The sequence below is a fragment of the Martes martes genome (assembly GCF_963455335.1).
Source record: "Martes martes genome assembly, chromosome: X".
Taxonomy (NCBI): domain Eukaryota; kingdom Metazoa; phylum Chordata; class Mammalia; order Carnivora; family Mustelidae; genus Martes; species Martes martes.
Window position 1 is genome coordinate 13,666,643 of NC_137897.1, and position 27,263 is coordinate 13,693,905.

At 47.6% G+C, this 27,263-nt stretch overlaps 1 protein-coding gene across 1 annotated transcript; it reads right to left on the reverse strand.

The window, feature by feature from the left end:
- Positions 1–23: 23 nt before the first annotated feature.
- On the reverse strand, positions 24–21,438 carry RS1 (retinoschisin 1; the record flags this gene model as incomplete). Its single annotated transcript, XM_080794723.1, has 6 exons — positions 24–176; positions 2,057–2,252; positions 4,536–4,677; positions 10,789–10,894; positions 11,603–11,628; positions 21,387–21,438. The coding sequence occupies 6 exons, from the start codon at positions 21,436–21,438 to the stop codon at positions 24–26; spliced, it is 675 nt and encodes a 224-aa protein (XP_080650849.1).
- Between the last annotated feature and the right edge of the window lie 5,825 nt (positions 21,439–27,263).

A 27,263-nucleotide genomic window follows, 5' to 3' on the forward strand; every position in this document is an offset into this window, starting at 1 on the left:
CCCCCCACGGCAGGAGGGAGGCCTCAGGCGCACTTGCTGGCGCACTCCAGCAGCTCCATCCGGATGGCAATGCGGACGTGCCAGCCCAGCGGGATCAGCCGGATGAAGCGGGAAATGATGGGGGGCCGCAGGAGGTTCTGGACTGTGGAGGTTCGGTCTGAGTTTCCATAGAAGACCTAAAGAGAGAAGAAATCTTATCGCTGCCCCATCAGAGGATGGTAAAGGAAAAACGATTCTTACCCGAAGCTGGCCCCAACTCTTGAGTTTGAGAAATGGTGCTTAAGGCTCAGAGAACTGCACAGGCCCCGCCCTCCTCCAAATCTGAAACTTGCACATTGGTCAGCACCTGTGTGCTCTAGCAGATACTAACATTTCCGTCATCGCGGAATGTTCTAGATGGCGTCGATAGAAAATGCCTCTTGACCCTTATCACCAATGTTGTGCTTTCATGCTCTGCATTTTGATAGCTTTTGAAAAAGACCACATCTCACAAGAGGAATGTTCCTACATTCCAAAGGTGTCCAAAGTGGGGCTCAAGTAAAGCTCCAGTGCTCTGGCCTTGAAGTCGTGAGCCGAAGCTTAAGTGTGTATCTCTACGTTGATACAAGTGGCAAATAGACTCGGAAAGCTGCTTTTAGAAGAAAAGACATAAAAACAAGATTCTGGCAGGGGAAAGGCAGTAAGTACCCAAAGGGTTTGCTTTGTGTTTTGGGGGGATGCAACATAGCTTGGAGACGAGGCTGTAACATTAAAAAGGTGACACGGCTGTTGGGCTGCATTTCCAAAGAAACCATTCTTTGCAGTCTTTTCTAGAATTGTAGCACTGTGCCTCATGACACTGGAGCATTTCATTTCTTTCTGGAACTATCTCCTAAAAAAAATCTGGCTGCTACATTGACCTCATCCATCTGCAAAACCGGAAGAGCCTCAGATGCCATGATCTTGTCTCTTCCCAATAGCAACATTCCACATCCCCTTCTCTCAGCTTTTCGCCCTTGAGCCTATTCAAGTCAGGGGACAGCTGCAGAGGGAGAGTGGAACACGGTCCTTCAGACTGCACAAGGGCCCGAGCGGAATGCCTCTTTGCAAAGAACCGTCAAGGCCTTCAGAAATGCAGACAGGACTTGAAAAAGATTTCTCGTTTCTTTTTGAAAAGCCAACCAACAAGAGCAAAAATGAAATGTGTAAGTATCAAGATGGTTTTTCCTATTGTATTCAGTAAAACTCCTGGAAATCTCAACCCATGAATGTCTTGCTGTACAGTTTGTCACCAGAGAGTACAAAAGCCTTCTGATTTCCAGCCACACGTGTGTGCTTCATCTGATTAAGTGTCCAAGTTAGCCTCAGAAGCCCTTATTCTCAGGCAAAAGGACAGTTAACATTTCCAAACAGCTAGTGAGTTTTTAATTCATTGCAAATATATATGTAAAATAATGATCATATATATATACACACACACACACACACACACACACACACACTTAATTATGAGCCTACTGTGTTCAGTCTATGGTGAACATGACTTGGGGCTTGACCCTTAGAGGTTAATAGGATATAGTTGATCAAAGGCAACTCTGTGTTTGCACTGCTGGCGTCATTTTAATCATTTACACAGTTCAGTGGCTAACTTGCTGGATTGTCCCAATCTTCCTAGCAGTCAGTCTCAGTAGTAAGGAGAGGCCATATCTACATAAATGGACAAAGGCCCGCCCACATCAATAATAGGTCAAGTCAGACCCATGCAGCAAAGTGTTCAATGGCCCAGTGAGTTTGGAATAGTCCAAATGGCCAGTTTTGATTATTCAAGCAACCGTAAGCTGATAGGAGAATTCAGACAAAGATTTCTTCCATACACGAGAGTGGTGCCATTCACAAACTGCTGGGCACCTAAGATACAGCAAGAAAAGACACCTGCCTTGTCGCCAGAGAGTAGACCATACTGTGGGGCAGAAGCACGGATGACGTCCCTTGCCATGGAGTCAGTGGTCTGCAAGGGCGGAAGCGGGAAGTCCCGGAGAGTGTGAGCTGAAGGTCGCTCGGGGTAAGTCCGACTTACCCGGTTGTTTCCTGTCTGGTCCTTATAGTAAATCCAGTTCAGGCTCTCATCCGTCCTGTACTGCACGCTGTACTTGGTCATCCACTCATCGATATCACAGCGCCCCTGGGTGAGGATCCCTGAAATCACCTTGACCTCCTTCAGATCTATCTGCAGCCACTGGCTGCTGTCCTGGTACTTGGAGAGCCAGGCGCACCTGCCAGGGACACAGCAAATCACCAGGAGCCTTTCCCCATGAGCACCTCCAAAGAGCTGAGAGGCACTGCCCTTTGAGGGGCTGTCAGCGCCCGAAGAACCTCTGCAATGCTCGGGCAGGCTGAGCATTGTTAAGCACCAAGAGCCTGTCTCCGAGAAGTGCCCAGCCTCTGTCATACTTGCATCATTCTCTTTCTCCCTGCATCACCACTGCGCAAAGACCAACGGCCAGATTCAACTGATTGGTCCAAGCAGTGCCTCTGAGTGTAACTGAAATCCCCTTTGGGGTGTGGTTGAACAGGTCTTACTTCAAAACACGAAAATGCATGGTTATTACACCCGCCAGCCCCCTTCCCTTCTCATTAGTCTCTCCCAATGACTCTCCATGAGTCTTACCCTAGTTTCACTCCCTTTATACCTATCTGCATCGCCTTCAGGTGCTGTCATTCATGGCTTTCAGAGAGTGTCTCCCATGTGCAAAACACTGCGCCGAGCCCCTCTGGAAGAGCTTTCAACGATTGTAAAGCAAAGAACCATTGAAGGAACTGATTTGTCTTCTGGCTATATCCCTCCCGAGTTGTGGAAACCTGTAATTTCCCCTTTGAGGTTTTTATTTATTTTTTGCATATTAGTTAGCTTCTTGGAACTCAGTCCTTGGCTGCTTTTTCTTCTAACTCCAGACTTGCTCCTTGGGTGGCTCTTGAATTTTTAATTCCCATCCCAGACCTTTTCCCAACTCTAAAATCTGAGAGTCAGTTGCTGTCTAGATAACTTCTGGATGCCTTCCCCTGTCCCAAATGAAACCTGTCCAAGAGTGAACTCCTAATTGTCTCCACCGCAGCTTCTCCTTCCAGTATCTATCTCTTGGAAGGCTACCTCCATCCTCCTGGGTGTTCATGCCAGCGATCTGAGAGAGAGCCTTGGCCCCTTCCTCTCTGTCACCTTGAACATCCAGTCCATCTATCGAGTCCATCTCAAATGTTTCTCAAATTCTTTATTTACTTTCCTCTACTTCACTGGCACTGCTCTAGCCCACATCATCCTCAGTTCTTGTCTGGATGATTGCTACTTTCGCTCCTTAGTCTCCTGGGTTGCCCCCCCACCAAACAGTTTTCCCCCCTCGGGCGCCAGATTTTTCTTAAAACACAAGTCAAATTGTGATACTCCCCAACCTGAAATCTTTCTCTGGTAGAGTCTGCTAATTGTCTCCCTATATCCTCTTCCCATTTTCCTTAAGTCATAGAATACCGCAGAAAACCACCACCATCATCACCACCACCAAGTTTTATCTGGGCAAATGGTCACCCAGCAGAGTTCGTATTTCCCAGTCTCCTGTGCAGCTGGATGGGACAATGTGACCAAATTCTGATTACTGGGATGTGGGCAAAGTAGCCAATATGATTATGCTTCTGTCCTTAAAGGAAAAGTGTGTGTGCTCTGCTCTTCTTTTCTCCCCACTGACTAGAATGCAGCTGTGATAGTGGAGGCGAGGGCAGCCATTCTGGGCCCCAAGATGGAAGCTTCATGTGAAAAATGACAGACAGGGTAGAAAGAGTCTGGAACCCAGATACCATTAGCCATCATGTCAACCCTACACTGCCTAATAAAACTTCCAGGTGACCAAGAAATAAACATCTATATTATATAAGTCCCCATACTTTGGGGCTCTTTGTTGTAGCAGCACAATCTTATATTCTAACTAAAGCACAGTCAAGGAACTCTCATGCCTAAAATGAGGACCGCAATCCTTAACATGTGACTCCACGATCTGACTTCTGCCTATCTCTCTCGCCTTATCTCACTTGTGCCCTAACTTTGCTGACCTTTACCATCCCCATGCGTGCCCTTCAGGGATAGTCCTAGCTAAGGGCCTTTGCACCTGCTGTATTCTGTCCCCCCACCCCCACTGCACCCCCTCCCCCGCTGACCCCCTCCCCCAGCCAACTGCAAGTCTCAGGTTAAATATCTTTTCCTTAGAAAGGCTTCCCTGGTACTTCAAATGAATGAAGTCTTTCTTCTTTGTCTCCTCCACAAGCATTTATCACACTCACTAGATGATCAGTCGTGTGATTATGTGCTTAGAGTCCCTCCGGCCCTCTAAACTGTGTGCTTTTTGAAGTCTGGGGCCTCATCCACCTTGACCACAGTCCTCAGCACATGGGAGGCACTCAATGAATATTTGTTGAGTACATAAATAAATGCATCCTGCCATTTGTTTATTACAGAGACGTACAGTTTCCCAATCACGTGAAAACCAATCGCCTGAGCCATCTGCCCTGCTTACCCAAAGCCTTGACTGTTGAGCCGGGCCTTGTTAGCCGTCCACGAGGAATACCAGCCCACATACTGCTCCAGGTTGGAGCAGGTGATCTGGTCTGGTGTGACCTCTCCTGACTCGAACCCCAGGGGCTTATGATATGGGCACTCTGGAAAAGAAAAGGCAACACACATTACAACACCCATAGCACATCGCAACACTCAACCAACACGACGTGACTGAAAATGACAAATCAAACCATCTCACTTGCACTTTGAGAGGTGGAGAATGTTTTGCTTGGCAGCGCAGTTCACGGCGCTGCAGCCTACTTACTGCTCTTAGAAGAGAGTTAAGAGGAAGTAAAAAGATTGCCCTAGAGACTCACAACATTCATAAAAGCAGACGAAAGGGGCTCTATGGCAACCTGAGGTGGGGGGGCTGAGAAATACTTCACCTCCTCCACAAAGCTAGACATTTAAAAAACCAAGAGGTTCACAGAGAAATACCATACTTAAATGCCATACTCTATTTTCCTCATGAAAACAGTTTTAGCTGTCCTGCATGATGACCTCAGGGTCCCTAATTGTCCTCCAGCAGCATGGGATCCTACAGATAGGAACAAAACAATGGTGAGAGGCAAGAAAGGCAATTATATATTGAGAGTGATTTATCACTCGTAAATTGCGGTTTTCTCACTAGTCTAATGGAAAAAAGGGGGGCGGGGAATGTGCCTGAGTGACTATTGAATGAGGTGCAGTTGAAAGGAGCCGTTTTTTCCAAACAAGAATAGCCATTCTTGGATGTTAACTGTTTGCTGCTTGTCATATATTTCTTCTCGCATTTTAGTGTTGGCTTACCTGGTCAAAGACTTTTGCCCAACATCCATTCTCCCCTTCTTTTTGGCAAAAGAGCCCTAATTTTGTTGGGCAGCAATGTAACCAGCTTAAAAAAAAAAAAAATCTTTCCCAGTCTCTTTTTTGCGGTTAGAAGTGACCACATGATACGATTTCTGACCACTGAGATATGAGACTATGCCTACTGGGGATTTCTGATCAGTTTTGGCTCGCCCCTTCTTTTCTTCCTGTTGCCTAGAAGGAAAATCTGATGGCTGGCACAGTGGTAGCCATCTTGCACAATGAGGGTAAGGCTGAAAGAACTGCAGAGACCTCAGCCCTGATGTCCTTACTACATGAGTCAAAACAAAAGTAATTTAATAAGCCACTCCTTAGGGGATTCTCTTATAATCAAACACAGGTTCTAGCTAAATCTCTATAGAAAGCAAATGATAAACTTGTACTTTCTTCCCTTTTCCTGATTGTAACGATAAACAGCAAGTGGGTTTGTTTTTTTTTTTTCCAGTGTAAATTTGAGTTCAGATGGAAGAGCTAAACATATTTACTGGGACATCCTCCCATCCCAACAGTAAGATGAGTGCTGAGGTCTTTCTGGAGGATATTTCCAAAGTCACTAACACAGAATGAAGCATGCAAAAGCTTAATTGCCATCTATCCTGAGACCAGAATGCCCACACTGTGGTCATGGCCTGTCCTCAGAGACTAAAGACAGAAAGACAGCTTCAGGCCTCTGACCAGGGAGGTTTCACTGCCTTTTTGCCCAGTGCCCCAAAGGGAAGGGGCCCACCCCCGCCAGCAGCTGCAGCTCAATGGGGCTGGAGGTGAGGGGGCCCCATTGTAGTTTATCTAGTACCCAAGGCTTCAGGAGTCTTTTAATAGAGAATGGGAATTCCTGGGGGCGAGAACGGGAGTGCTCGATGGGCCCCTCGATGGTGCCTTGTGTGGTCAAATCCTCAGGAGGGCTTGCTAAGGAGGCAGTTTCCAGTATTCTCCCCCCAACCCCCACCCGTGCAGCAGCCTTTGTTTTTAACAAGCAGACTTTCAAAGCGCACTTTGGAAACCTTGGCCTGTCGGGGAAGGCCTTTGTTGGTTGGCAGATTCAGGGGCCTAGTGCCTGTGGCCTTGGGGCCTCCTCCACCTCCTCAATTCCCCTCTGACCTGGAAGACAAGCCCGTACCCCCAGAACGAGGGACAAGGTCCCAGCGCCAGAAAGCTGGGTTTCAGCTGGGCCGAAGGTTGTCACGTAAATACTAACTGTGGGGGTCTCTAAGGCCCCTCCATCCTGAACCTCCCCTTTCTCTCTCCGAGGCTGCCAGCTTGGAGGGCAGGAGCAGAGGGGAAGGAAATTTATTCTTGACATTTTGCTCTTTCTCTGTTTTCCCCTCACGACTCTTTTGCCATTTCTTTTCAAGTAGCCCATCTAGTAGTTAAGAGGCTGTAGACAGCAGAAGCAGCTCTCCGCTGGATGGATTTGAATGGTCTAGGTCTCAACAGGACATGCTTCCTCTGAGGGGGCTGGACCACGGAGAGGGTCAGGGAGACCCCCCTGCCCCTCAGGAAACCTGGAAAGGTCCCCGGGACTGAGCTGAGCTTGGTTCAGAGGGAGAAGAGCCGCCAGCAAGGCGGCCTCCTTCAAGTGAGGTTGTGCGCCAGCCCGAGAGCCCGCCAGCTAGCCCGAGCCTGAGCCCTGCGCCCAGGCCGCCCTCGCACGCCCATGGGGGTTTCCTGTCGCCCAAGGAGAGACCGAGGACCTTTAACAATCCTGTCTTGAGACTCCTTACAGGCCATGACAAAGGAGGCCTCAAACAGGAGTTATTTCAACTTGGGAAAAATAGGAAATGTGACATTTCTCATGCTCTGCGTGCTTTGCTGTAAACGGCAGTCAGGTTAAGTTATGTTTCCTGACTCCTCCTTCCCCCCCCTCCTCCTCCCGTGGTCCTGGGACACTCTGGTCCCCTCTCCTCCCCCTTCACCTGGACAACTCTTCTCTGCCCACTTCCCCTTCCCACCCTGAGCTGGGTAAGGGACTCCAGCTGCTGCCTTCCCAGACCCTGTCCCTGTCACTCACTCGCTGTCCTTCTGATGATTTCATTGTCAGCTCCCTGGTCTGTCTGGCTCACCATTCTATCCTCTGAGCTGAGCCGAATGCCTGCACGTGCTAGGCACTCGATAGTTATTGACGGGATGGTGGATGAAGGGGTCAACCAAGATCATCCCCCATCTTGGGTGGCCGCTAGGAATAAGCAGAGAGGACAGCAGAAACAGGAAGCGGAAGAGCTCAGGGAGGAAATAGAGGTTGCCCAGCCCCGAGAACACCCACCGCCCTGAGCAAGAAGGAACTGTCACCCGAGTATCAACTAGGATTCGGCAACACGAATAATGTCGCTGGAGGAATTAAGGGGATTGTCATCAGGCTTACACAGAATATGGCCTTCCCACGTTTTCTGCCCAAGGGAAGTTAGTGCGGCTGCGATGCCTGTTTTTACACTCATCTTCAGTAGGAAAGGTATGTTTCTACATTCATTTTAAGGAAAAACCTATGTCTTCCGTGGCACAAGGGGCTCTTCTGAGTGAGCGATGCTTTGGTCACTCCATGGATAAAGACATCTTCATAACGTGCTGCTAATCCAGGCTCTACTTAACACACTGGCCTTTCTCATTCAGTAGCTGATTTCTCAGTTGGAAGGTGTGAAGGCCACACAGGCTTCTAAAGAAGACTAACCTTGAGAAACACAGGGAGAGCTGAGGGACGTTCTTGACAAGAGAGGGATGAATATTAATATGCATGTGTATGACACTTGAACCTATATGGCCGTGTAGCACAATATCGAATAATAATGTTTATAGGATAAAGGAGAAACTCAACAATAATATAGGAATATAAAATCTTGAATAAAAGGAAAGCAGTAACGTATCATCGGATTTCTTATATTTTGATACTTTCCTTACCCTGTTTCCCCTTTGGAGTGCCAAGGTGATCTTAGCGTGACTGTGGAAGACAGATCCTCTAGTAATTTTAGTAATTTTCATAATTTTTATAGCGTTAAGCCAAAGAATAAGGAGGCCATAAGGCACCCAGCCAGTCACCTTCTCCCTGGGTGGGGACACTGGACAGTAACAGCCAGTGTATGCCTGGGAGCACCTCCCAGCAGCTCTGAGTGACCCTCCCTCCTGTCCTTCTGTACTTTCTAGGCTCTTCTTCCCACCTAAGGCGGGCTCTGGTGGAAGCACTGAATCTCAGGGGCCAGAGAAACCAAGCAACGTTCTTAACATTCCACTGAGGACCTGAGGCACTGATATGGGGCAAGTGACTTCTGGAATATTGTGGCTAGTCCCGCTGCCCTGAATCGTCTCTTTCATTGGAAAAACCCATTAACACCAACGTATCAATTCTTTCACACTTACGTTGCATTTTTTATTCTCCTTCCTGGAAATATCTGTGCTATTAAAAAATGAAACAAAAGCAAAAACAACCCAAAAACTGGTGGGGAGAGGAGAGCACTTTCCGATTTCAGAATTTCGAGTTCATGGCAGGTGTGTGGGGAAGCTTGAGAGATGGGGGGGTGGGTGTCGACTTGACATTCCTGAAACACACAGCCTTCTTCAGCCTCACGGTTGATTGGCCTATGAAGCCAATCTGCATAAATAATTTCTTTTTTTCAAGTTGTTTGTAGAAAGAACTGGCAAGTGGAATTCCAGTCGGCCTTCAGGGCTCTGGTGAAGAGAGCATTTGTTCCCACCGCGTGGGAAACTTTCGGGTGGAGCTAATGCCCTCGTTTTCATTATGGCACGTAATAGGCGCATAATGAGAACGGGTGGGATGGTTAAGGAGGGTGCTTCCGTGTTGACTGGGCGGATCTCAGCCGTCTGGAGGGCTTGCGGGGAGCGCAGTGGGTGGGACCTCCCGCCGAAGCCCCCCAGACTCAGCCGCGCTTCCTGCTTTGCTTTGCCCACCGCCCGGAGCCCGCCCTTGCCTGTAGACTTAGCTCGCAAACCACTCCTACCCCTTTAGTAAATAGGAAGACGGAGGCAGTAAAAGCCATTGTAGATTCCCCTGCCTCCCCCACAATTTGCTATTTTAATGCAAATTTAATGAAATAATGAAGAGAAGCTCACACATGGACACACATACTGTCTCTAGCGGAGCTATTATTAGGCGATTATGTAAAGTGAATGACTTGGCACGGCACCATCATAACCCTGGGGAGGGGTGACAAAGACAGTTGCAAGCAAAAGAGGCTGTGAGCCACGGAAAGGACGGAGCGCAGCGAGGATTTGCCGGGCCCCCTGGCCTCCGAAAGTCCGAGTGTGAGCTCTCAGAGGGCGGGAAGAAAAGGACCGGACCTTTATTAAGCTGCAGTTTGCTGGGGATGACACAAGATGCTTTTCGTGCCGCCTCCCATTTATCCCTCATCACGGCAGCTTAGAGCGGGGGTGGGGGCGGGGGTGAGGGGGTGGGGGGTGGGGTGTCAGTGAACAGTGGCCCTTGAGTCAAATGTGGCTCCCCACCTGTTTTTGTAAATAAAGTTTTATTGGCACCCAGTCATGCACTGTGGCCCTGCGTCCCGTCTATGGCTGCTTTTGCCTTATGGGGGGCAGAATTGAAGAGGTGAGCCCCTTCGACCTGTAAAGTCGTAGATATTTAGCATCTAGTCCTTTACAGACAAAGTTTGCTGGCCTTCATAGTGGCCAGGAAGGGCTACGTTATGCTGCAGAACAAATTGTCTTGAAAATTGCACAGGCTTTAAGACAACAAACGTTTATTTTTCACCCAGGTGACTTGTCCATTATAGGTTGGAAGGGGGTTTTCTGCTCCATTTAATCTCCTGGGACCCACCCTGAAGGAGAATGCACTTTCTCAAGCAGGGAAGGGTGAGCCAGAGTTGAGTACCAGCCCTTAGATGCTCAGTTTAGAAGAGACACTGCTCACTTTGGCTGGAACTGCTCACAGGGTGCTACATGACTACAAGGGGACTGGAACCTGGGGAAGCACATGGTTGTTTGGTGAGCAATAAACCCTCAGCATAGTACTGTCACCTCCCTTTGACAGAAAAGACCAAAGTGGGAGTCCCAGAGTTAAGAACTGAGGCAGCCAGGTGTTTCTGGCTCAGAAGCCTGTGTTCTTCTCAAAATGCCCCACCTCCTACCACTGATTTATTTTCCTAAATTCCATGAGTCTATTTCATTGAAAATAGATCCCAACTCGCCTTCTCACGTAGGCCAAGGAAAGACGCAAGAAGCTGTTTCTAAACAACGACATCAGTGTGGTATGTTGGAACAGTGGCCGTTCTGTGATTTGAAGCTCAGAGGCCAACTGTGCATTGGGGAGGGGGGTGGCTAATTCAGCCAGGTTGAAGGGAAGAGAAGAAATGGTGTTCTTAAGGACACCCCAAGGATCTGGTGCCCTAAGGAGAAGGGACACTCACCTGGTATGCAGTCTAAGGAGGCTGTACCAGCAGACCACAGGACATTGGCACCTCCTTGGCAATTGCATTTGCACACTTTCTGGTACCAGGGCTCCTCAACCTCATCCTGCGGGAAGCCAGAGGAGCAGGAGTGTCAGTCATAGTCAAATTCAACTCTGGCCAGAGCCACTGGAAAAATTTGTGTTAAAAAACCTTGCTCATGAGTGTCTGGGTAGCTCAGTCAGTTGAGTGCCTGCCTTTGGCCCAGGTCCTGATCCCAGGGTCCTGGGATCAACCCCCAAGTTGGGCTCCCTGCTCAGCAGGGAGCCTGCTTCTCCTCCCTCTGCCTGTCTTTCTGCCTACTTATACTCTCACTCTCTGTCAAGTAAGTAAATAAAATCTTAAAAAAAAAAAGAGGTAGTGGATTCAAGATTACACCACCTGTATTAAGACCTGGTTTACTTACATTCTTTCATTAAAACATGAGTCTTGAACTTGCCCAGAGAAAAATGTCCTATTACCACCACCAGAATAAAGTATCTTAAAAAAATACCTTTTTAAATAAAGTGATAATCCTACACATTATTTTGAGCTAGAAAAATCTTCAAAAACAGCCTTCTTGGGGCACCTGGGTGGCTCAGTGGGTTAAAGCTTCTGCCTTCGGCTCAGGTCATGATCTCAGGGTCCTGGGATCGAGCCCCGCATCAGGCTCTCTGCTCAGCAGGGAGCCTGCTTCCTTCTCTCTCTCTGCCTGCCTCTCTGCCTACTTGTGATCTCTGTCTGTCAAATAAATGAATTTAAAAAAGAAAAAAACAGCCTTCTTACTGTAACATACCTCAGTAGATGATAATCCCAGTGTGGCTAAACAAAAAGACAAGAGAGGAAAAAAATTAAAAAAAGAAACAAATTCAACAAATTTATTCATTCCATGTAAAATAAAATGAAAATAGTCACATAAAAGTTAACAAAGCCCCTTCTGGAAGAAGTTGAAGTAAGTAAATATAAATATCTGCCAGGAAGAACATCCACAGATGCTGAAAAACTAGGGACAGTGAAATTAAACAGACAAGAATAATAATTGTTATTATTTTAAAGTGAACTCTCCCCCCAAAATATGGCTCCAACTCACGACCCCAAGATCAAGAGTCACATGCTCTACTTACTGAGCCAGCCAGATGCTCATATTGTTTTTGTTTTTTACAGAATTTTGGAAAATACATTAATGTAACAAAGAGGAAAAAATGCACCTGTATTTATCACCAAAGGCAACACTGTTAACATTTGTGTATAAATCTTCCCAGTCTTTTTTTCTATGTGAATTTTTTCAAACATATTTGAGAGCCTACTACCTAAACAATGCCTACAATTTACATTTACACTGTTAAATTCGACATTGACAGTGCCAGCTTTTCCCTTTACTTATTAAGTCTCCATCATCATTGTCATCCTTAGTGTCTGCCAAGTGTGCTGATTCCTGGCCCTCTCCCCACAACCCTGTGACACAGCTAGGTTATTTAGGCTTACCACATTGTTCAGAAAATCTTTTTAAGGTTTATTTATAATGTACGGGAAATACCAAGCCACAAAGTACAAATACTGCATAATTAACGTGAGAAAAATAAGTTTGCAAAATTTAACATAAAACTAACATCTAAACGATCTTCATAGAAGTATGAGTAAAGAGAACGAATGCACAATTTATTTTAAAACATTTTTTATTTAAATTCCATTAATTAACATATGATGTATTATTTATTTCAGAGGTACAGGTCTGTGATTCATCAGTCTTATAGAACACTCGTTGCTCATCACGTCATGTGCCCTCCTTAATGTCCATCACCCAGTTACCCCATCCCCCCCACCCCTCTCCCCTCCAGCAACCCTCAGGTTGTTTCCTAGGATTAAGAGTTTCTTACGGTTTGTCTCTCTCTCTGGTTTTGTCTTGTTTTATTTTTTCCTCTCTTCCCCTATGGTCCTTTTTTGTTTCTTAAATTCCACATGTCAGTGAGATCATATAATTGTCTTTCTCTGATGGACTTACTTCACTTAACATAGTACCCTCTAGTTCGTTCCATCCACATCATTGCAAAAGGCAAGATCTCATTCTTTTTGATGACTGCATAATATTCCATTGTGTATATGTATATGTTCCACATCCTCTTTATCCATTCATCTGTTGATGGACATCTGGGCTCTTTCCATAGTTTGGCTACTGGGGACATTGCTGCTATAAACGTTCGGGTGCATGTGCCCCTTTGGATCACTACATTTGTATCTTTGGAGTAAATACCCAGTAGTACAATTGCTAGGTCATAGGGTAGCACTATTTTCAACTTTTTGAGGAAACTCCATACTATTTTCCAGAGGTGAATGCACAATTTAGTAGGAAAAGAGTTAGAATACATTAGCATACAATGCTTAAGCTCTGCTGCCCAGTGTATAACCACTAGTCCCATGAGACTATTTGTACTTAAATTATTTAAAATTAATAAAATGAAACATACAGGATGCCTGGGTGGCTCAGTCAGTTAAGTGTCTGCCTTCAGCTCAGGTCATGATCCCAGGGTCTTGGGATCCATCCTGTGTCAGGCTCCCCACTCAGCTTGGAGCCTGCTTCTCCCTCTCCCTCTCCCTCTGCCCCTCCCCCAGCTCTCTCTCTCTCTCTCTCTCTCTCTCTCTTTTTCTCAGAAATTAAGTAAATAAATAAATAATCTTTTTAAAAATGAGCAAAAGTTTTAAAAAATTAAATTAAATTAAATTAAACATTCAATTCCTCAGTCACACCAGCCACATTTCAAGGGCTTCCTGGTCACATGTGGCTAATGGCTGATGCACTGACAGGTATAGAACATTTTCATCATAGCAAAAGCTTCCATTAGACAGCGCTTGCTGGTTTAAAGGCCCAGAGCTCCATTTCCCATTTTCAACAAAACAGATACCTTCATTTCTCTTCTGATTATAAAAACAACACATACCTATTATAAAAATCTGGAACAAAGCTTGAGAGTAGGCAATAGGAAATAAACCACTTTCCTATCTAAAACTTGAGTCTGATGCCCACAAAAAGACCTTTCAGATTGTTTAAGAGAATAAAGGAATGGTCTCATCTTTTGTGTCACCATCATAAGAGCTATCTTTTTCAAATTTTGCCTTCGTTTAAATACTACATATTTACCTGTTCTGCAAACCACTTTTTCATGTCCAGTGTGAGCCTGGCACCACACCAGGGCCTGGGCCTTCTGAAATGGAAGCCTCCCTCTCTGCCCACAAGGGGCTGGAGGACCCAGGAGAAGACAGAGCACTGGACATTGCACGGTGTGAGGACTCTCCCAGGTTGTTCATGGGCTGCAGTGGGAGGCCAGGGGAGCACATCTTTTAGAGCATTTCAGGGCTACCTCTCACCTGTGGTCACCAAACTGCTGTCTCCCCCTGGGCCCTTTTTTACGGGTTATTCGTTGTTCCTAGAGATTCCCCGGTCTACCTGCTATGGGCAGAATTGATCCTCTCAGGTCGAGACAAAGGTTGGGAGTGTCATCTTGGAGGCCAAGCCCTGTGCTGGCAAAAGAAGTTACTGACTTATTTTCGCATCCAATGGGCTCTTTCCAACACTGACCTTATGTCTTCAGGCTCCAATGTGCTCTCAGTCCCTCCCATCTTCCTTTAGTTTCCATCCCACTGTTCACCTGGTTCTCCCATCACTCTGAATATCCTCTCAGTCTCCTTTGAGAGCTCTGCTTCTTCTACCCACCTCATAAATATTCCTAAGCCCAAGATTCCATCTCTTGCTTTGAATGGTTTACCAGGTATCTCCCCATAGATGTCTCTTACCATCTAAAATTGGACCCAACCAAGTGACGCGGTCATGGAGCAACCTGAGCTCTCTTTGTGTTGCTGGTGGGGATGTAAGTCAGTCTAACTTCTTTGAAAAACTATTTGGCAGCTTACGCTAAGGTGGAACATACATGTGTCCCATGAAGCAGGAACTAGACTCTTCGGTGTCTACCCACCAGAAATGCATACATATGTTCTCCACGTGCTAGATCACCCATAGCAGCAGTATTTGTATTAACCCCAAACTGGAAAGGCTCGTATGCCCATCAAGAGTAGAATGGGTAGGGGCACCTGGGTGGCTCAGTCGGTTAAGTGTCAGACTCTTGATTTCGGCTCAGATGGTGATCTCAGTGTCCTGAAATCGAGCCCTCATTGGACTCTGTGCTGGGCGTAAAGCCTGCTTAAGATCCTCTCTCTCTCCCTCTCTCTCCTTCTGCCCCTCCACACACCCACGTTCTATCTCTCCCACTCTAAAAAAAAAAAAGAGAGAGTAGAATGGGTACAGGTGGCAAATTCAGACTCGCAGAACACTGAACTGCAAAGAGAATGGACGACGTGCACTCCATGCCACAATATGGCCGCCTCTCACGAACAATGCTGAGGAAAGCCAGACGCTAAAGTGGACACACCACATGAATCCATTTGAAATGTACAGAAACAGGCAAAAGTAATCTATGCCATTAGACACTAGGGTCCTGGTCACATTTGGAGCAGGAAGTGGCAGGGAGGAAGGCCGGGGACGCTCTCTCGGGGGGGCTGGCCATGTTCCGTTACTTGATCAGAGTACTGGTTACGTGGATGTGTTCAGTAGTGAAAATTCACTAAGCTATAAACACTTACCTGTACTTTTCTGTATGTATGCTATACTTCAATAGAAAGGTTTTTAAAAACAGAACTCATTACATCCTTCCTCAAATTTTCTTTTCCTTTATTTCTTATCCTACTGAATGGCTTCCCCATCCACTTACCACCCCATCTAGAGACGTGGGGCTCGTCTTAGTCACCTTTTCCCCCTAAACCCGCACATCCAGTGTCAAGTAGGGGCCTTTTCCCTCTCTATACCGCCACCATCACTTCCCATGTTCAGCCCCCCATTCTCCTTGCCCCCATACTCTCCCTGCTGGAGAGACCTTGTCTCATCCACCTGTCATGCTGCCCGTGGAATGGGATGCACACCTGATTGTATCACTCTCATGCTGCAAAACCTTTGCTGGGTCCTCATTGCAGGGCTCCATGTTCCTTCTCTCACTTACCTGTTGAATGGCCACATCTCTCCATTTCCTCATCCTTAAAATGGGTATGATAGTAATGTGTCTTTCAAGAGGCCGCCATGATCTAGATCCTACCTGCCTCTCCAAATGTATCTTTTGCATGCTCTATTAGCTGCAATTCACGTCTGTCTGGTCTCTTGGGTTTAAAGTCTCTCATTTTCCAGGGCACCTGGGTGGCTTAGTGGGTTAAGCCTCTGCCTGTGGCTCAGGTCATGGTCCCGTGGTCCTGGGATCGAGCCCTGCATCAGACTCTCACTCAGCAGGGAGCCTGCTTCCCCCTCTCTCTCTACCTCTCTGCCCATTTGTGATCTCTCCCTCTCTCTGTCAAATAAGTAAATAAAATCTTTTTTTTTTTTTTAAAGATCTTATTTATTTATTTGACAGAGAGAGGCAGGCGAGAGAGAGAGACGGGGAAGCAGGCTCCCTGCCGAGCAGAGAGCCCGATGCGGGGCTCAATCCCAGGACCCTGGGGTCATGACCTGAGCCGAAGGCAGAGGCTTTAACCCACTGAGCCACCCAGGTGCCCCAATAAGTAAAATCTTAAAAAAATAATAATAATAAAGTCTCTCCTCTTCCAACTTTTCTGCCTGCCTATCCCCTTCCCTGTGCAGAGGACTTCTTCTGCCCCCCCCCCATGTACAACTCACCACTTGCTCTGGCTTATGTCCCGCCTCTCGCATGCACAGGTTTATGTAAGCACCTGAACAATTACAGAAATTGATATAAAAGATACCTGCCAATGACTGGTCCCAAAGCATTTACTCTTTAAGTAATATTCATTGAGTATCTACTATATTCCAGGCCCGGCTTTAGGTGTTGGGGATACCGCAGCTAACAAAGGAGGAGGAGGACCAGCCGTCATAGGGTGTGCGTAGCGCAGGCTGCGGGTGATCAGGGCTAATGAATGAACGAATAAGATATCCGGCAGCGAGAAGGTGGCGTTGGAGCAAAGACCTGAAAGAGGCGAGAGACCCGCGAGCAAAGCCTTTTGGGCAGAGGGAACAGCAAGTAGAAAGGGCCCGAGGTGGGTGGCTTCTGGGTGGGCGCTTGGTGTGCTCTAGACAGACCAAGGAGACCCTGGGGCTGGAGCGGGTGAAGGAAAGAGCGTTTCAGGAGATGAAGGGGTCAAGTGGGGGGCCAAGAGGGCTTGGCCCAGGTGGAGGCAATGGAGAGGATGAGAAATGGCTGGATTCTGACTGTCTTTGGACGGCAGCCAACAGGACTTGCTGACCAGGGACGGGGGTGTGAGGGAAAGAGAGGTTTAAGGCCTGAGGGACTGGGAGGGGAGAGCTGCCATTTCCTGGGGGAGGGGAAGTTTCCAGGAGGAACAGGGAGTGCGGGGGATGGAGTGAAGATGTTCCCTCTGAGAGGCCTGTGGGCCATGTGAGGGTTGAGGCTGAGTGGCTCCGGGCAGGCAGCTCCTGGAGCCCAGGGGAAAGCCCAGCCCGGGGGCTGGCTGGTGCCCTGTGCTCCTAGCACTGGGTGAGCACGGGAACCCGGAGCCTTCGTCCCTCCGCTGCTCCCCGGAACGGTGGAGTAGAGGAACGAGTGGCATCGAATCTAGTAGATTCGGGGGTGGTTAATCCAGGAGGCACTGGGCTCCACCCCACCTCCAAGATGGCTGAAATGCGGGCAGGCCCTGTCAGCTGGGCAAACCTCAATTGTGCCAAGACCCTCTTGTTGTCGGGGGTGGGGGGGAGTGGATCAAAGGGGAGGCGTGCGGGCCACTGACAGTATGGACTTAATAACCAAGTCAGTTTGGCCCAGAGCCTGAGTCTGTCACTGAGGAGGGTTCTTGCGGCTGCAACTGAGCAAACCCAGAGATCCAGTGAGAACCCTACTCGTTTCTGTGGCCTTCAAGGCCTTCCCCTTTCCCCAGGGCCACAAGTGGGCCCCGGGGGTTCTGCATTCTGCAGAAACAAAGCAGAAGGCCAAAAGGAAAGGGTGTGTGTGTGTGTGTGTGTTTCTGCCACTGTGTGCTCGTGGAGAGCAAGCGTCTTGAGAGGAAGGCCTGCTCTCAGAGCCACTTCCTGTGTCCAGTCAGATGTTGGGCCGATTTCTGATGTTTTTTTCCCTCCCAGGCTCCCCTCCCCAGAAAGCGTTCGTCTATAGGCAGCCCCGGGGATCTGAGGCACCGGATCCTTATGGAAACGAGCAGAGAGAGAAGCAACAGCAAGCAACATTTTACATTTTACAGGAAAAGCTGTCACCCAGGGAGCAGCACCGTGGCTGGATAGTCCCGGAAATGATTTAATCACCAAAAAGCTGGTGAACAAAAGCAAAAGCGTGTGTGACTACAACATCTTATAATACCAGAAAATAACATTGCCGGAAGGAGCAGCAGAAAACAGGTCAACCTTGGAAGGAAAAAGAGGAAAAGATTTTGATTTGTGTGGTTGCATATTTTTCTCCCTCTTTGGATTGTTTCTGAGATTTCTGCCCATGCTGTGGTTTTCCACTCGAGCATCTGAGATGGCTCCCACTCACTGATCTCAGATTTATGCCACATGGGCTCATTCTGCCCTTTTGCCCAAAGGGCCACTCCATGGGGAGACCCTTGTTCCCACAGCAAGAAAACTCAAGGCTTGCTATCTCTCAGAATGTACCTTGCAAGCCCAAGAGGAAAAGTGGGCATTAGACACACAGAGGAGAGACTCTGGGTCTTTTTGGTGGGTGTCACTAAATCCAGAGCTTTCCTTCCCGTGGAAACAGACGAAGCTGAGGAGGAAAGCATAAAATTATGAATGACAAAAGCTGTCAGTAACTAGCTTCCCATCTCCCTGAGAAACAAGGGTAAGACGCAGGAAGAAAGCAGCAGGCTCCAGTAATGTCCCTCTCGAAGAAGAAAGAAGGAAATCGTCCTGCTGTGAAAATGTTACTATTTGTGGCTACAGGCATATTTCTGGGTAAATCTGCTATCTGTACATGCTTCAACACAGATGAATCTCAAAAACATATGCTAAGTGAAAGATAAAAGACCATATGTGGTATGATTCCATTTAAATGTAATGTCCGGAATAGATAAATCTACAGAGACAGAAAGTAGATCGGTGGTTGCCAGGGGCTGGGGAGATGGGGAAACGGGCTTAATGTCTACCGGTTTCTTTTGGTGGTGGTGGGGGGTGATGAAAATGTTCTAAAATTGGATGGTGTGCTCCACAAATCTATAAATATACTAAAAACCATTGAATCGCACACTTTAAATGGGGGAATTTAATGTTATGTAAATTACATCTCAATAAGCTGCTTAAAAAAAAACTCTGCTGTCACCTGCAAAGGAGACACACCTGTAAGATATATACAAACATGACCAAGTAATGGACCTCTTTATTTGAATCAGGTGGATTTTTAAAATCATCATTTGCACTGAATCCAAGATACACAATGGAAGATGAATAGAAGCCTGCCTCCGTTAGCAGATGAAAGCAGTGCTTTACGATGATCACGTCTCGGTTCCCAAATGAACCTTCATCCAACACATAAGTGGAGTCAATCTATTTATCTGATTTCACTATAATAAGGAGCGGCTGCCGTGGGAGAACAGAAATGGTGAAGAGCAAATTACACAAAGAACCTTTGTCTTCCGGTTCCCAGTCGGGCAATAGAAAACATTTTCCCCTGTGCATTGGCCTTGATTCTCTCTCTGGATGGGAAGCTGATGAAGGGAAGCAACCACCCCCTGAGTTCCTGTTTTCTCTCTGCCTCTTGAGCATCCTGATAGGTCGCCAAGCCACACGGACCATAAAATGGTTCCTGCACCAGCCCGTGGGCCACATTCCAGCGCCCCCCCACCCCGCCCCCAGCCAGATGGTATTTTCCACTCCTCGTGGAAATTTCGGGAGCTCCTCAGCCATGCACACAGATTGGTAAGCAGTAGAACAGGAAAGAATGTTGGGCTCTGAGCCTCCTGACAGTGTGTCTTTTATTACAGATATCTCCCGAATGGGCAGGTCTAATTTAAAAAGGGGTTGGGAAACTTTTATAGGGCTTTTTCCCATTTGGGGGTCACAGAACGCAGTTGTTAGACTCAGCACTGTGAAAGGAACCAAGATCTTCCCCATGGGTCAAATTCTGACACTATTTGGCCCAGAGCAGCCACTCGGGGATGGGTTCTTTAACGAACCGACAACAGAATGAGTGGCTGGCTGGCTGGCTGGCTGGCTCTCAGTGCCAATCACACAGAAGAGAAATCGGAGGGTGAAGCCTATGGATATTAGAGAGCCAGAAGTATTGAAATCTAAGCCTTGAAAGGCTGTTTAGATTTTCTTGTTGAGGAAAGAGCAAGGAGTAAAGGAAAAACAACAAAACACCCAGAGGACCTTCAAGTATTGAGAGTTCCTGAGACAAGTCACTGACTCTTACTTGCAAAACAGAAGAAAACCAGACAACTGGTCTCAATGATTCCTACTTAAGAAATGTTTTTGGATTTGCCAAATGACCTTGGGGTTATATTCATACAGACCTTCCCAAATACTGAGAAAGGTGACAAAATACCAAAAGTCATGCGATTAGGGGATCATGAAAGCACATACTCCACCAATAATGTCTAATGAGAGGGCAGAGAGGAGCATGATCTAAACCCGGAGTTCTGACTCCATTTGTGTGACTTGCGTCATGTCTGCCCACCCGGTCATTTGCAGAGTGGAGAGGCCTCCTCCTTCCTGCCCTCATTTATTTCCTGTGACACGCGTGCATACACAGTCGCCTTGAAGAAGACCTTCAACCAATTTCTAATATTCAGAAGGAATCGAAAAAGGAATTCTGAGCTAACAGACCCTTGAGAGTTGAGAGAGGCATGAAGGACTATTATTTCAAAGATTGAGAGAGAATTTAAAAGTTGAATTGGATGATATCTTAGAGATTCGCGTTTAATTTCTCCTTATTTAAGCATATTACTCCTGCCAGGGCCATATTGAAACATTTAAAAATGATTGAGTGTATAGAGTCTCTGGAGGTTCCTGACTCTCGTTTGGATTATGCTTTCTATTAGAGTCCAACGGTAGTCGGCGTGTTATGTTAATCCATATTTAAACTAGGGTGACCTCACGTCCCGATTTGCCCAGGACAGTCCTGGTTCACACCTGTTGTCCCAGCAGAATTATTAATAGCCTCCTCTTCCACTCTCAATAGTGTCCTAGTTTGGAAGATTAAATTCTACAGTCACTCTAACCTTGACTCCTAAAAATTTTCAAGGATACACCACACTTTCTCATTGTTGCAATTTATAGCTATTTTCTACAATCTCTGAGACCCTTCCTTCTTTCGGTCCCATTTCAACCATCCTTTGAACTTTAGAAGGCTCCTCAGAGAACCAGAAAGCCAGCGGGGAAAGTAAGAGGAGCCACATCCCCATAAAGATGACTGTTGTCCATTAACAATGCACCTTGACTAAGTAACATGGCTTGCTAGTTAATGATCTTTTAATTATTCAGGTTGCATTTCTATTAATCAGCAAAATTACTAATTCAGTTGTACTATTAAGTATTTGCTAAATGCTAATGGTTGCACAGCACATACCTTCATAGCCAAAGAGAAGTAAAAACAAGAAGCCTTCTATCTTGTGCGGCATTCTCTGCTCGTCCTTAGCTGTAGTTCTACCTTACCCAAGTGGAGAGCTTCCCCAGGAGCAGGGGCTTAACTTGAGCGCTGGCCTCCTTAAGCATCTTATTCCATTTAGTTCTTAGGGCTTTGGCTGAGCCCTGGGAAGTTAACCCACATAGTTACCTGCCTCAACAAGCAAGTCTCAGAGACGAGTCTAATGGCAACTGAGGTTGGTTTAGCAAAGGAAGGTACTGGTTTTATGCTATCTTCATTTTTTAAGATTTATTTATTTATTTTGAAAGAGAAAGCGAGAGAGAGAGCTAGCAGGGGGAGGGACAGAGGGAGAAGGAGGAGAGAGAATCCCAAGCAGACTCCCCACAGAGCAGGGAGCCAGACGTGGGGCTCGATCCCACAACCTGAGATCATGACCTGAGTGCGAACCGAGAGTTGGTGGCTCAGCCGACTGAGCCACCCCAGGCGCCCCTGCGCTCTCTTTAAATTTAAGGGAAGCAGTGGAGGGCAAGAGAAACTACAATCAGAAGACCCAGGTCTTAATCCTTTCTTTGCCATCATCATCTGTGTGGGTGACCTTGAGCAATTTCCTGCCAGATCAGTACTAACATTGTCAAATTCTATGAAAGCGACATGGATTGCCTTCTTGGAAAGCAATTTGGCATCATGTTCACACACCTATTCACTCAGGAAAATAGTTTGGGAGGAGGAGATGATTACACACAAAGACGTACCTCACTTTGTTACTTATAATAACAAAAAATAGGAAACAATCTACATGGCCAAGGTCAGGGGGTTCAGCATAGCAGGTAGAGTTAAGAGCACTGATTCCCATGCCAGACTGGGTGCAAAGTTCAGCTCAACCACTTGTTATAACTTTAGGCAAGTTATTTGAGGTCTGTGTGCCTCAACTTTCTCATCTATAAGATGATGAAAATAATGCCTATTTCATAGAGGTAGTTTGAGGATCAAGTGGGATGATTACATATATAATTAAAGCAGTGCTAGACATAATTAGTTATTATTATTATACAGCCATTAATAATAAAGTTGATGGGTGAAAAAGGGAGTTGTTTAATGAGTACAGAGTTTCGGTTTTGCAAGGTGAAAAAGTTCTGGAGATCTTTTTCACAATAATGTGAATATACTTAGCATTACCAAATTGTGCACTTAAACATGGTTAAGATGATAAAAAATAAAACAAGTTAATGAAATGATTGTGATAACAGGGATAAACCTGTGTTATACTCTTGAGTTAGAAAAGGATGCAAAAGTACACATTGTATGACCCCAACAATGTGCAAAAATGCAGAGAAAAATACCGAGTTTCCCTTTCCCTTTCGGGTTTTGGGCCATCACCATTCCACCACAGCCGCTGGGGTCCCAGACACCTTCCCTTCATTCCTCTTGTCAAAGATGGAAAAGGCCAATATAGGGGTCCCTGGGTGGCTCAGTCACTAAGCGTCTGCCTTTTGTTCTCGTGATGATCCCAGGGTCCTGGAATGGAGTCTCCCCACCGCCTGCATAAGGCTCCCTGCTCGTAGGAAGCCTGCTTCTACCTCTCCCACTCCCCCTGCTTGTGCTCCCTCTCTCTGTGTGTCAAATAAACAAGATCTTAAAAAAAAGAAAGAAAGAAAAAGGCCAATATAAAAAGATAATAATGACACCCCCCCCCAAGGAAAGTGTGATGAACTGCAGAGAAGAACAAAAAGGAGCTAGAGAAAGGCTTAGTTATTTCGTCAGTATTTATCCCGTGTCTACAAGCTTGTTCTATACCTTGTATGGACTCGTCATTACACAAAGGAAGGTCTATTCAACAAACCCTACTGGTGTATTAAAAAGTGAAGGACTATTTTCCTCCTGCCCTGCAGTTTAGAGTTTAATGAAAAATTAACCCTTTAATAATAATAATAATAAACCTGTAATAATTCAACCGCAATCAAAGCACTTTTGCGCTGCCATATTTCAGTTGGGGGCTTTGGGGGACAGGTCTGCTGGCTTGCAGGGAAAGGGGTTGGCCAGGTGGTCTTGCTTCCTAGGAGCTCCGGATTCTCCCAGGCTGCCGGGGCCCAGGAGGGGCGGGACGTCCTCGGGACTACGACAAGACCAGGAGCCCACCTGTGCTGTTGCAGATGGGAGGAGAGGCTGTCATTATGCTTCCGCGATAAAAACATGTTCCCCCTGCCCCCGCCAAGAAAGTGAAAAATTAAGAAAAAGTTTTTAAATGTTCCCTAATAGAAAAGTAAAACAAATACCATTTTTTAAAAATTATTTATTTATTTTTTAAAGATTTTATTTACGTCTTTGACAGAGAGAGGGAACACAAGAAGGGGACGTGGAAGAGGGAGAAGCAGGATTCCCGCAGAGCAGGGAGCCCGATGCGGGGCTCAATTCCAGGACCCCTGGATCATGACCAGAGCCAAAGGCAGATGCTTAACGACTGAGCCACTAGGCGCCCGCAAATGCTATTTTTTTTAAAAGATTTTATTTATTTATCCGACAGAGAGAGATCACAGGTAGGCAGAGAGAGAGAGAGAGGGAAGCAGGCTCCCTGCTGAGCCGAAAGCCCGACGCGGGACTCGATCCAAGGACCCTGAGACCATGACCCGAGCTGAAGGCAGCGGCTTAACCCACTGAGCCACCCAGGCGCCCCCGCGAGTACTATTTTTGAAGGAGAAAGAGAAAACCTTCCTCTTGCTTTTCTTTGCCCGTGCACTGAAAGAATGTTGAAATCGGACGAGAAAAGGAGTCTCATACGCCTGGTTCCACTGGGGCTCGAACCCAGGACCTTCTGCGTGTAAAGCAGACGTGATAACCACTACACTATGGAACCTCCCCGGGAGCACACGGGCATCATTAGCTTATTCATAGCCTCACATCTGAACAGGCGCCTCTGCTCAAAACCCGCCCCTCGGCCGTAGCTCCTCCTCCGCCGTGGCTCCGCCCCACCTGCATGATAGGGTGTTCGCGGCTAAGTGCCCGGCTCCGGCTGTGGCGTTTACACTGCTCGCGCAGCCTGCCCGCCACGTTCGTCAGCCCTGTGACCAGAGCGAGGCCAGGGCTGGGGTGACCCTCCTGAGGGCCGCCCCCTTAATCACCCGTCCCAAGTTTTTTGTCAGCCGCGGGGTCAGCGGGGCCTGCCCAGAGGGCGGGCGGAAGCGGACCGTGCCGCGGCCATGACGGCTCTCAGCCGCTTCTCTCCGCTGGGGAGGGACCCGCGCTTTCCCCGTTTATCCCTGGGCGCCCTGAGCCGCTGCCGGCGGCACGTGCGGGCCTTGAGTCCGGAGCAGGGCGGACAGGAGCGCCTCTTGGAGCCAAAGATTGAGGCAGCGCGGGGTTTGGGTGTGGGCTGGGCGTCGCCGTCACATCGGCAGTTCTGTTGCCGGGGTTGGAAGAGGCCGCTGGTTAGTGGGCCCCTTGCCCGCGGGTGTAGGCTCCTAATGGTCCCCCGACATTTTCACAGCGTTCCTCCTCTCCCGACACCCCCAACCCCACCCCCATCCCCCGCCCGCTGGAAGATGCAGGACTTTTGTTGGCCCCTATTTGGGCTGGGGTTGGGCTGGGAGGGGTGGTGTAGACGGTTTACACCCCTTCACGGCTGGGGGTGATGAAGCGGGACCCGCCACGAGATTTGAGCGGCCCAGTGCACAAGGAAAATGCCAGGTTCCTTGTTCCTGAGTTACTAAGAGTCCCGAAGCGGTGGGAAGCAGAGCGTTAAACCCAGCGCCGGCCCCTGCGACTGCGCAGGTTGTGGCCGGTGAACCTGTCGCGGTGCTTCCGAGACTTCCGGCCCGCACCAGGTGCTGGAACCCTTCATGACGAAGGGCTCCTGTGTGCTCCCGCTTCTTAAGTTTTCATTGTCACTGCCGTTTCCCCTCTCCAGTGCTTTTGGATGGATCTTCGTCACCGTCCTAGGATTGCTCACCACCCTCAAGCTTAAAAACCCAGCCAAGACCCTTTGACGGGCATCTTTAAGGGCTGAGTTGAACACGGCTGAAGGCAGGGGCTGTCTTTTCCCCTGGCGTCTTCCTCTGAAGGTGGCAGAATGATGGAGACATGGTACTGATTGTATGAAAGCAACCCCTCCAGCCGATTCCTGACTTCCTGGGAAGACCTGTGGAAGAAACAGGTGGGTGGAAGGCAAACTAGTCTGGGGGCAGAATCTAGAGTCTAGTCCTGCCCTGGTTACTCATTAACTATGTGCTCTTCAGTTCACCTCTTCAGCGTCCTCCTCGGTGAAATGAATGGGTTGGACCAGACACACCCACTTCCCCTCTGGGTCTAAATGTTACCCCTCCTTTCCAGGTGGGCACATGGAGGCAGTTACCTGCCGTGTAAGTTTTCCACAGGAATGGAGGCAGGCCTGCAGCTCGTGCTTGGGTTCTCTACTCCCGGGCTCCCTACCTCCTACTGAGCCCCCCACCCCGTAATATGCACCATGGGGCCCATTGCAGAATTCCTTTTTGTTGATACCTTTCTCCAGGCCTCTTGATGCAGATGGCCACGAATGGATAGCCACCAGCAGGAGGATGGATTCATGAAGGCTCAACTGCTAGTCCATGGACCATAATGACTCCCAGGATACCCAATGCTAAGTACATCCCACCTGTCTCCAAACCTCTCTTTGTGCAGAACAAGGCTGCCGCAAATTAGGCCTGAAATTACACTCACAGTTGTGTTTTGGTTTTTCTCTAGGGAACGCTTTGCTCGTCTCCCAGCTTTGTGTCTGCCCTTGCTCCAAAGGATGGGTTCTCCGAGTACAAGTTTTGGCCAAGTTCCCACACATGCTCCATGTAGAAAAGAAGCTGGTGCACCTCTCATGCGTGCCACGTAGGTTTCTGCCTTTAGTGAAAAATTCTTGTGCCTTTTTTCCATTCTGACAAGGAGGAAGACCTTTGTTCCACTTCCCTGCTGCCCTCAGAGTGTAGTCACATTCTCTGTTATTAGTGAAGCACGAGATTGTTTACAAAGCACTTCCGCGTACACTCCTATGAGGAAGCCATGATAAGTATTACTGTCTTCATTTTTCAGCTGAGAAAGTTAAAGCTCATGAGTTGAATGCCTTCCCTGAGACCATTCTGCTTATACTCAGTCTTCTGATGCCGAAGTGATTTGGGGAGGCCCGTGTCCGCAAAGGCCGCGTGTGGTTCCTGTAAGAGCGCCCCTGAGTTCTTGTAATAGTTCATATGCACTCAGGGAGGAAACGGATAACTCTGTTTTTTCCTTTGTGATTTTATTTTTTTAAAGATTTATTTATTTATTTGAGAGAGAGGGAGAGAGAATTTTGAGCGGACTCCCTGCAGAGCATGGAGTCTGAAGCAGGGCTTGATCCCATGACCCTGTGAGGGGGTCTTGGGCCCAATCCCAAGACCCTGAGATCATGATGTGAGCTGATGCCAAGAGTCAGACCCTCAACCGACTGAGCCACCCAGGCCCCCCTCCCTTATAATTTTAAGATAAAGTCCTCAAAAGCAGGAAACAAAAGCCTGCCCAGAAACAACTGTTGGTGACTTTGATCTTGGAACCATCAGTCTCATGGCTAGCCTTTCAGATGGCCACGGTTTTGCTGGCGCTTCAGGCAGTTCAGTCGGATGTGCGAGGCCTGTCCCCTGCTCCGCCAGGTATGCCCGTAAGCATCTGAACAACTGTAAGTCAAATCCATCAACAGACTAGTAAATAAGAACTAGAAGTCACTTCAAAGTTTTGAGTCCCCTGATTTCTCAGATGCTTGTTGTGGCTTTCCTAGCAGATGGCTTTACTGATGGAGAGCAACTCAACCAGAGAAACCACGGTCCCAAACACTGAGCTGACTTAGGAAGCTCTGTTTATCTGATTTCATTT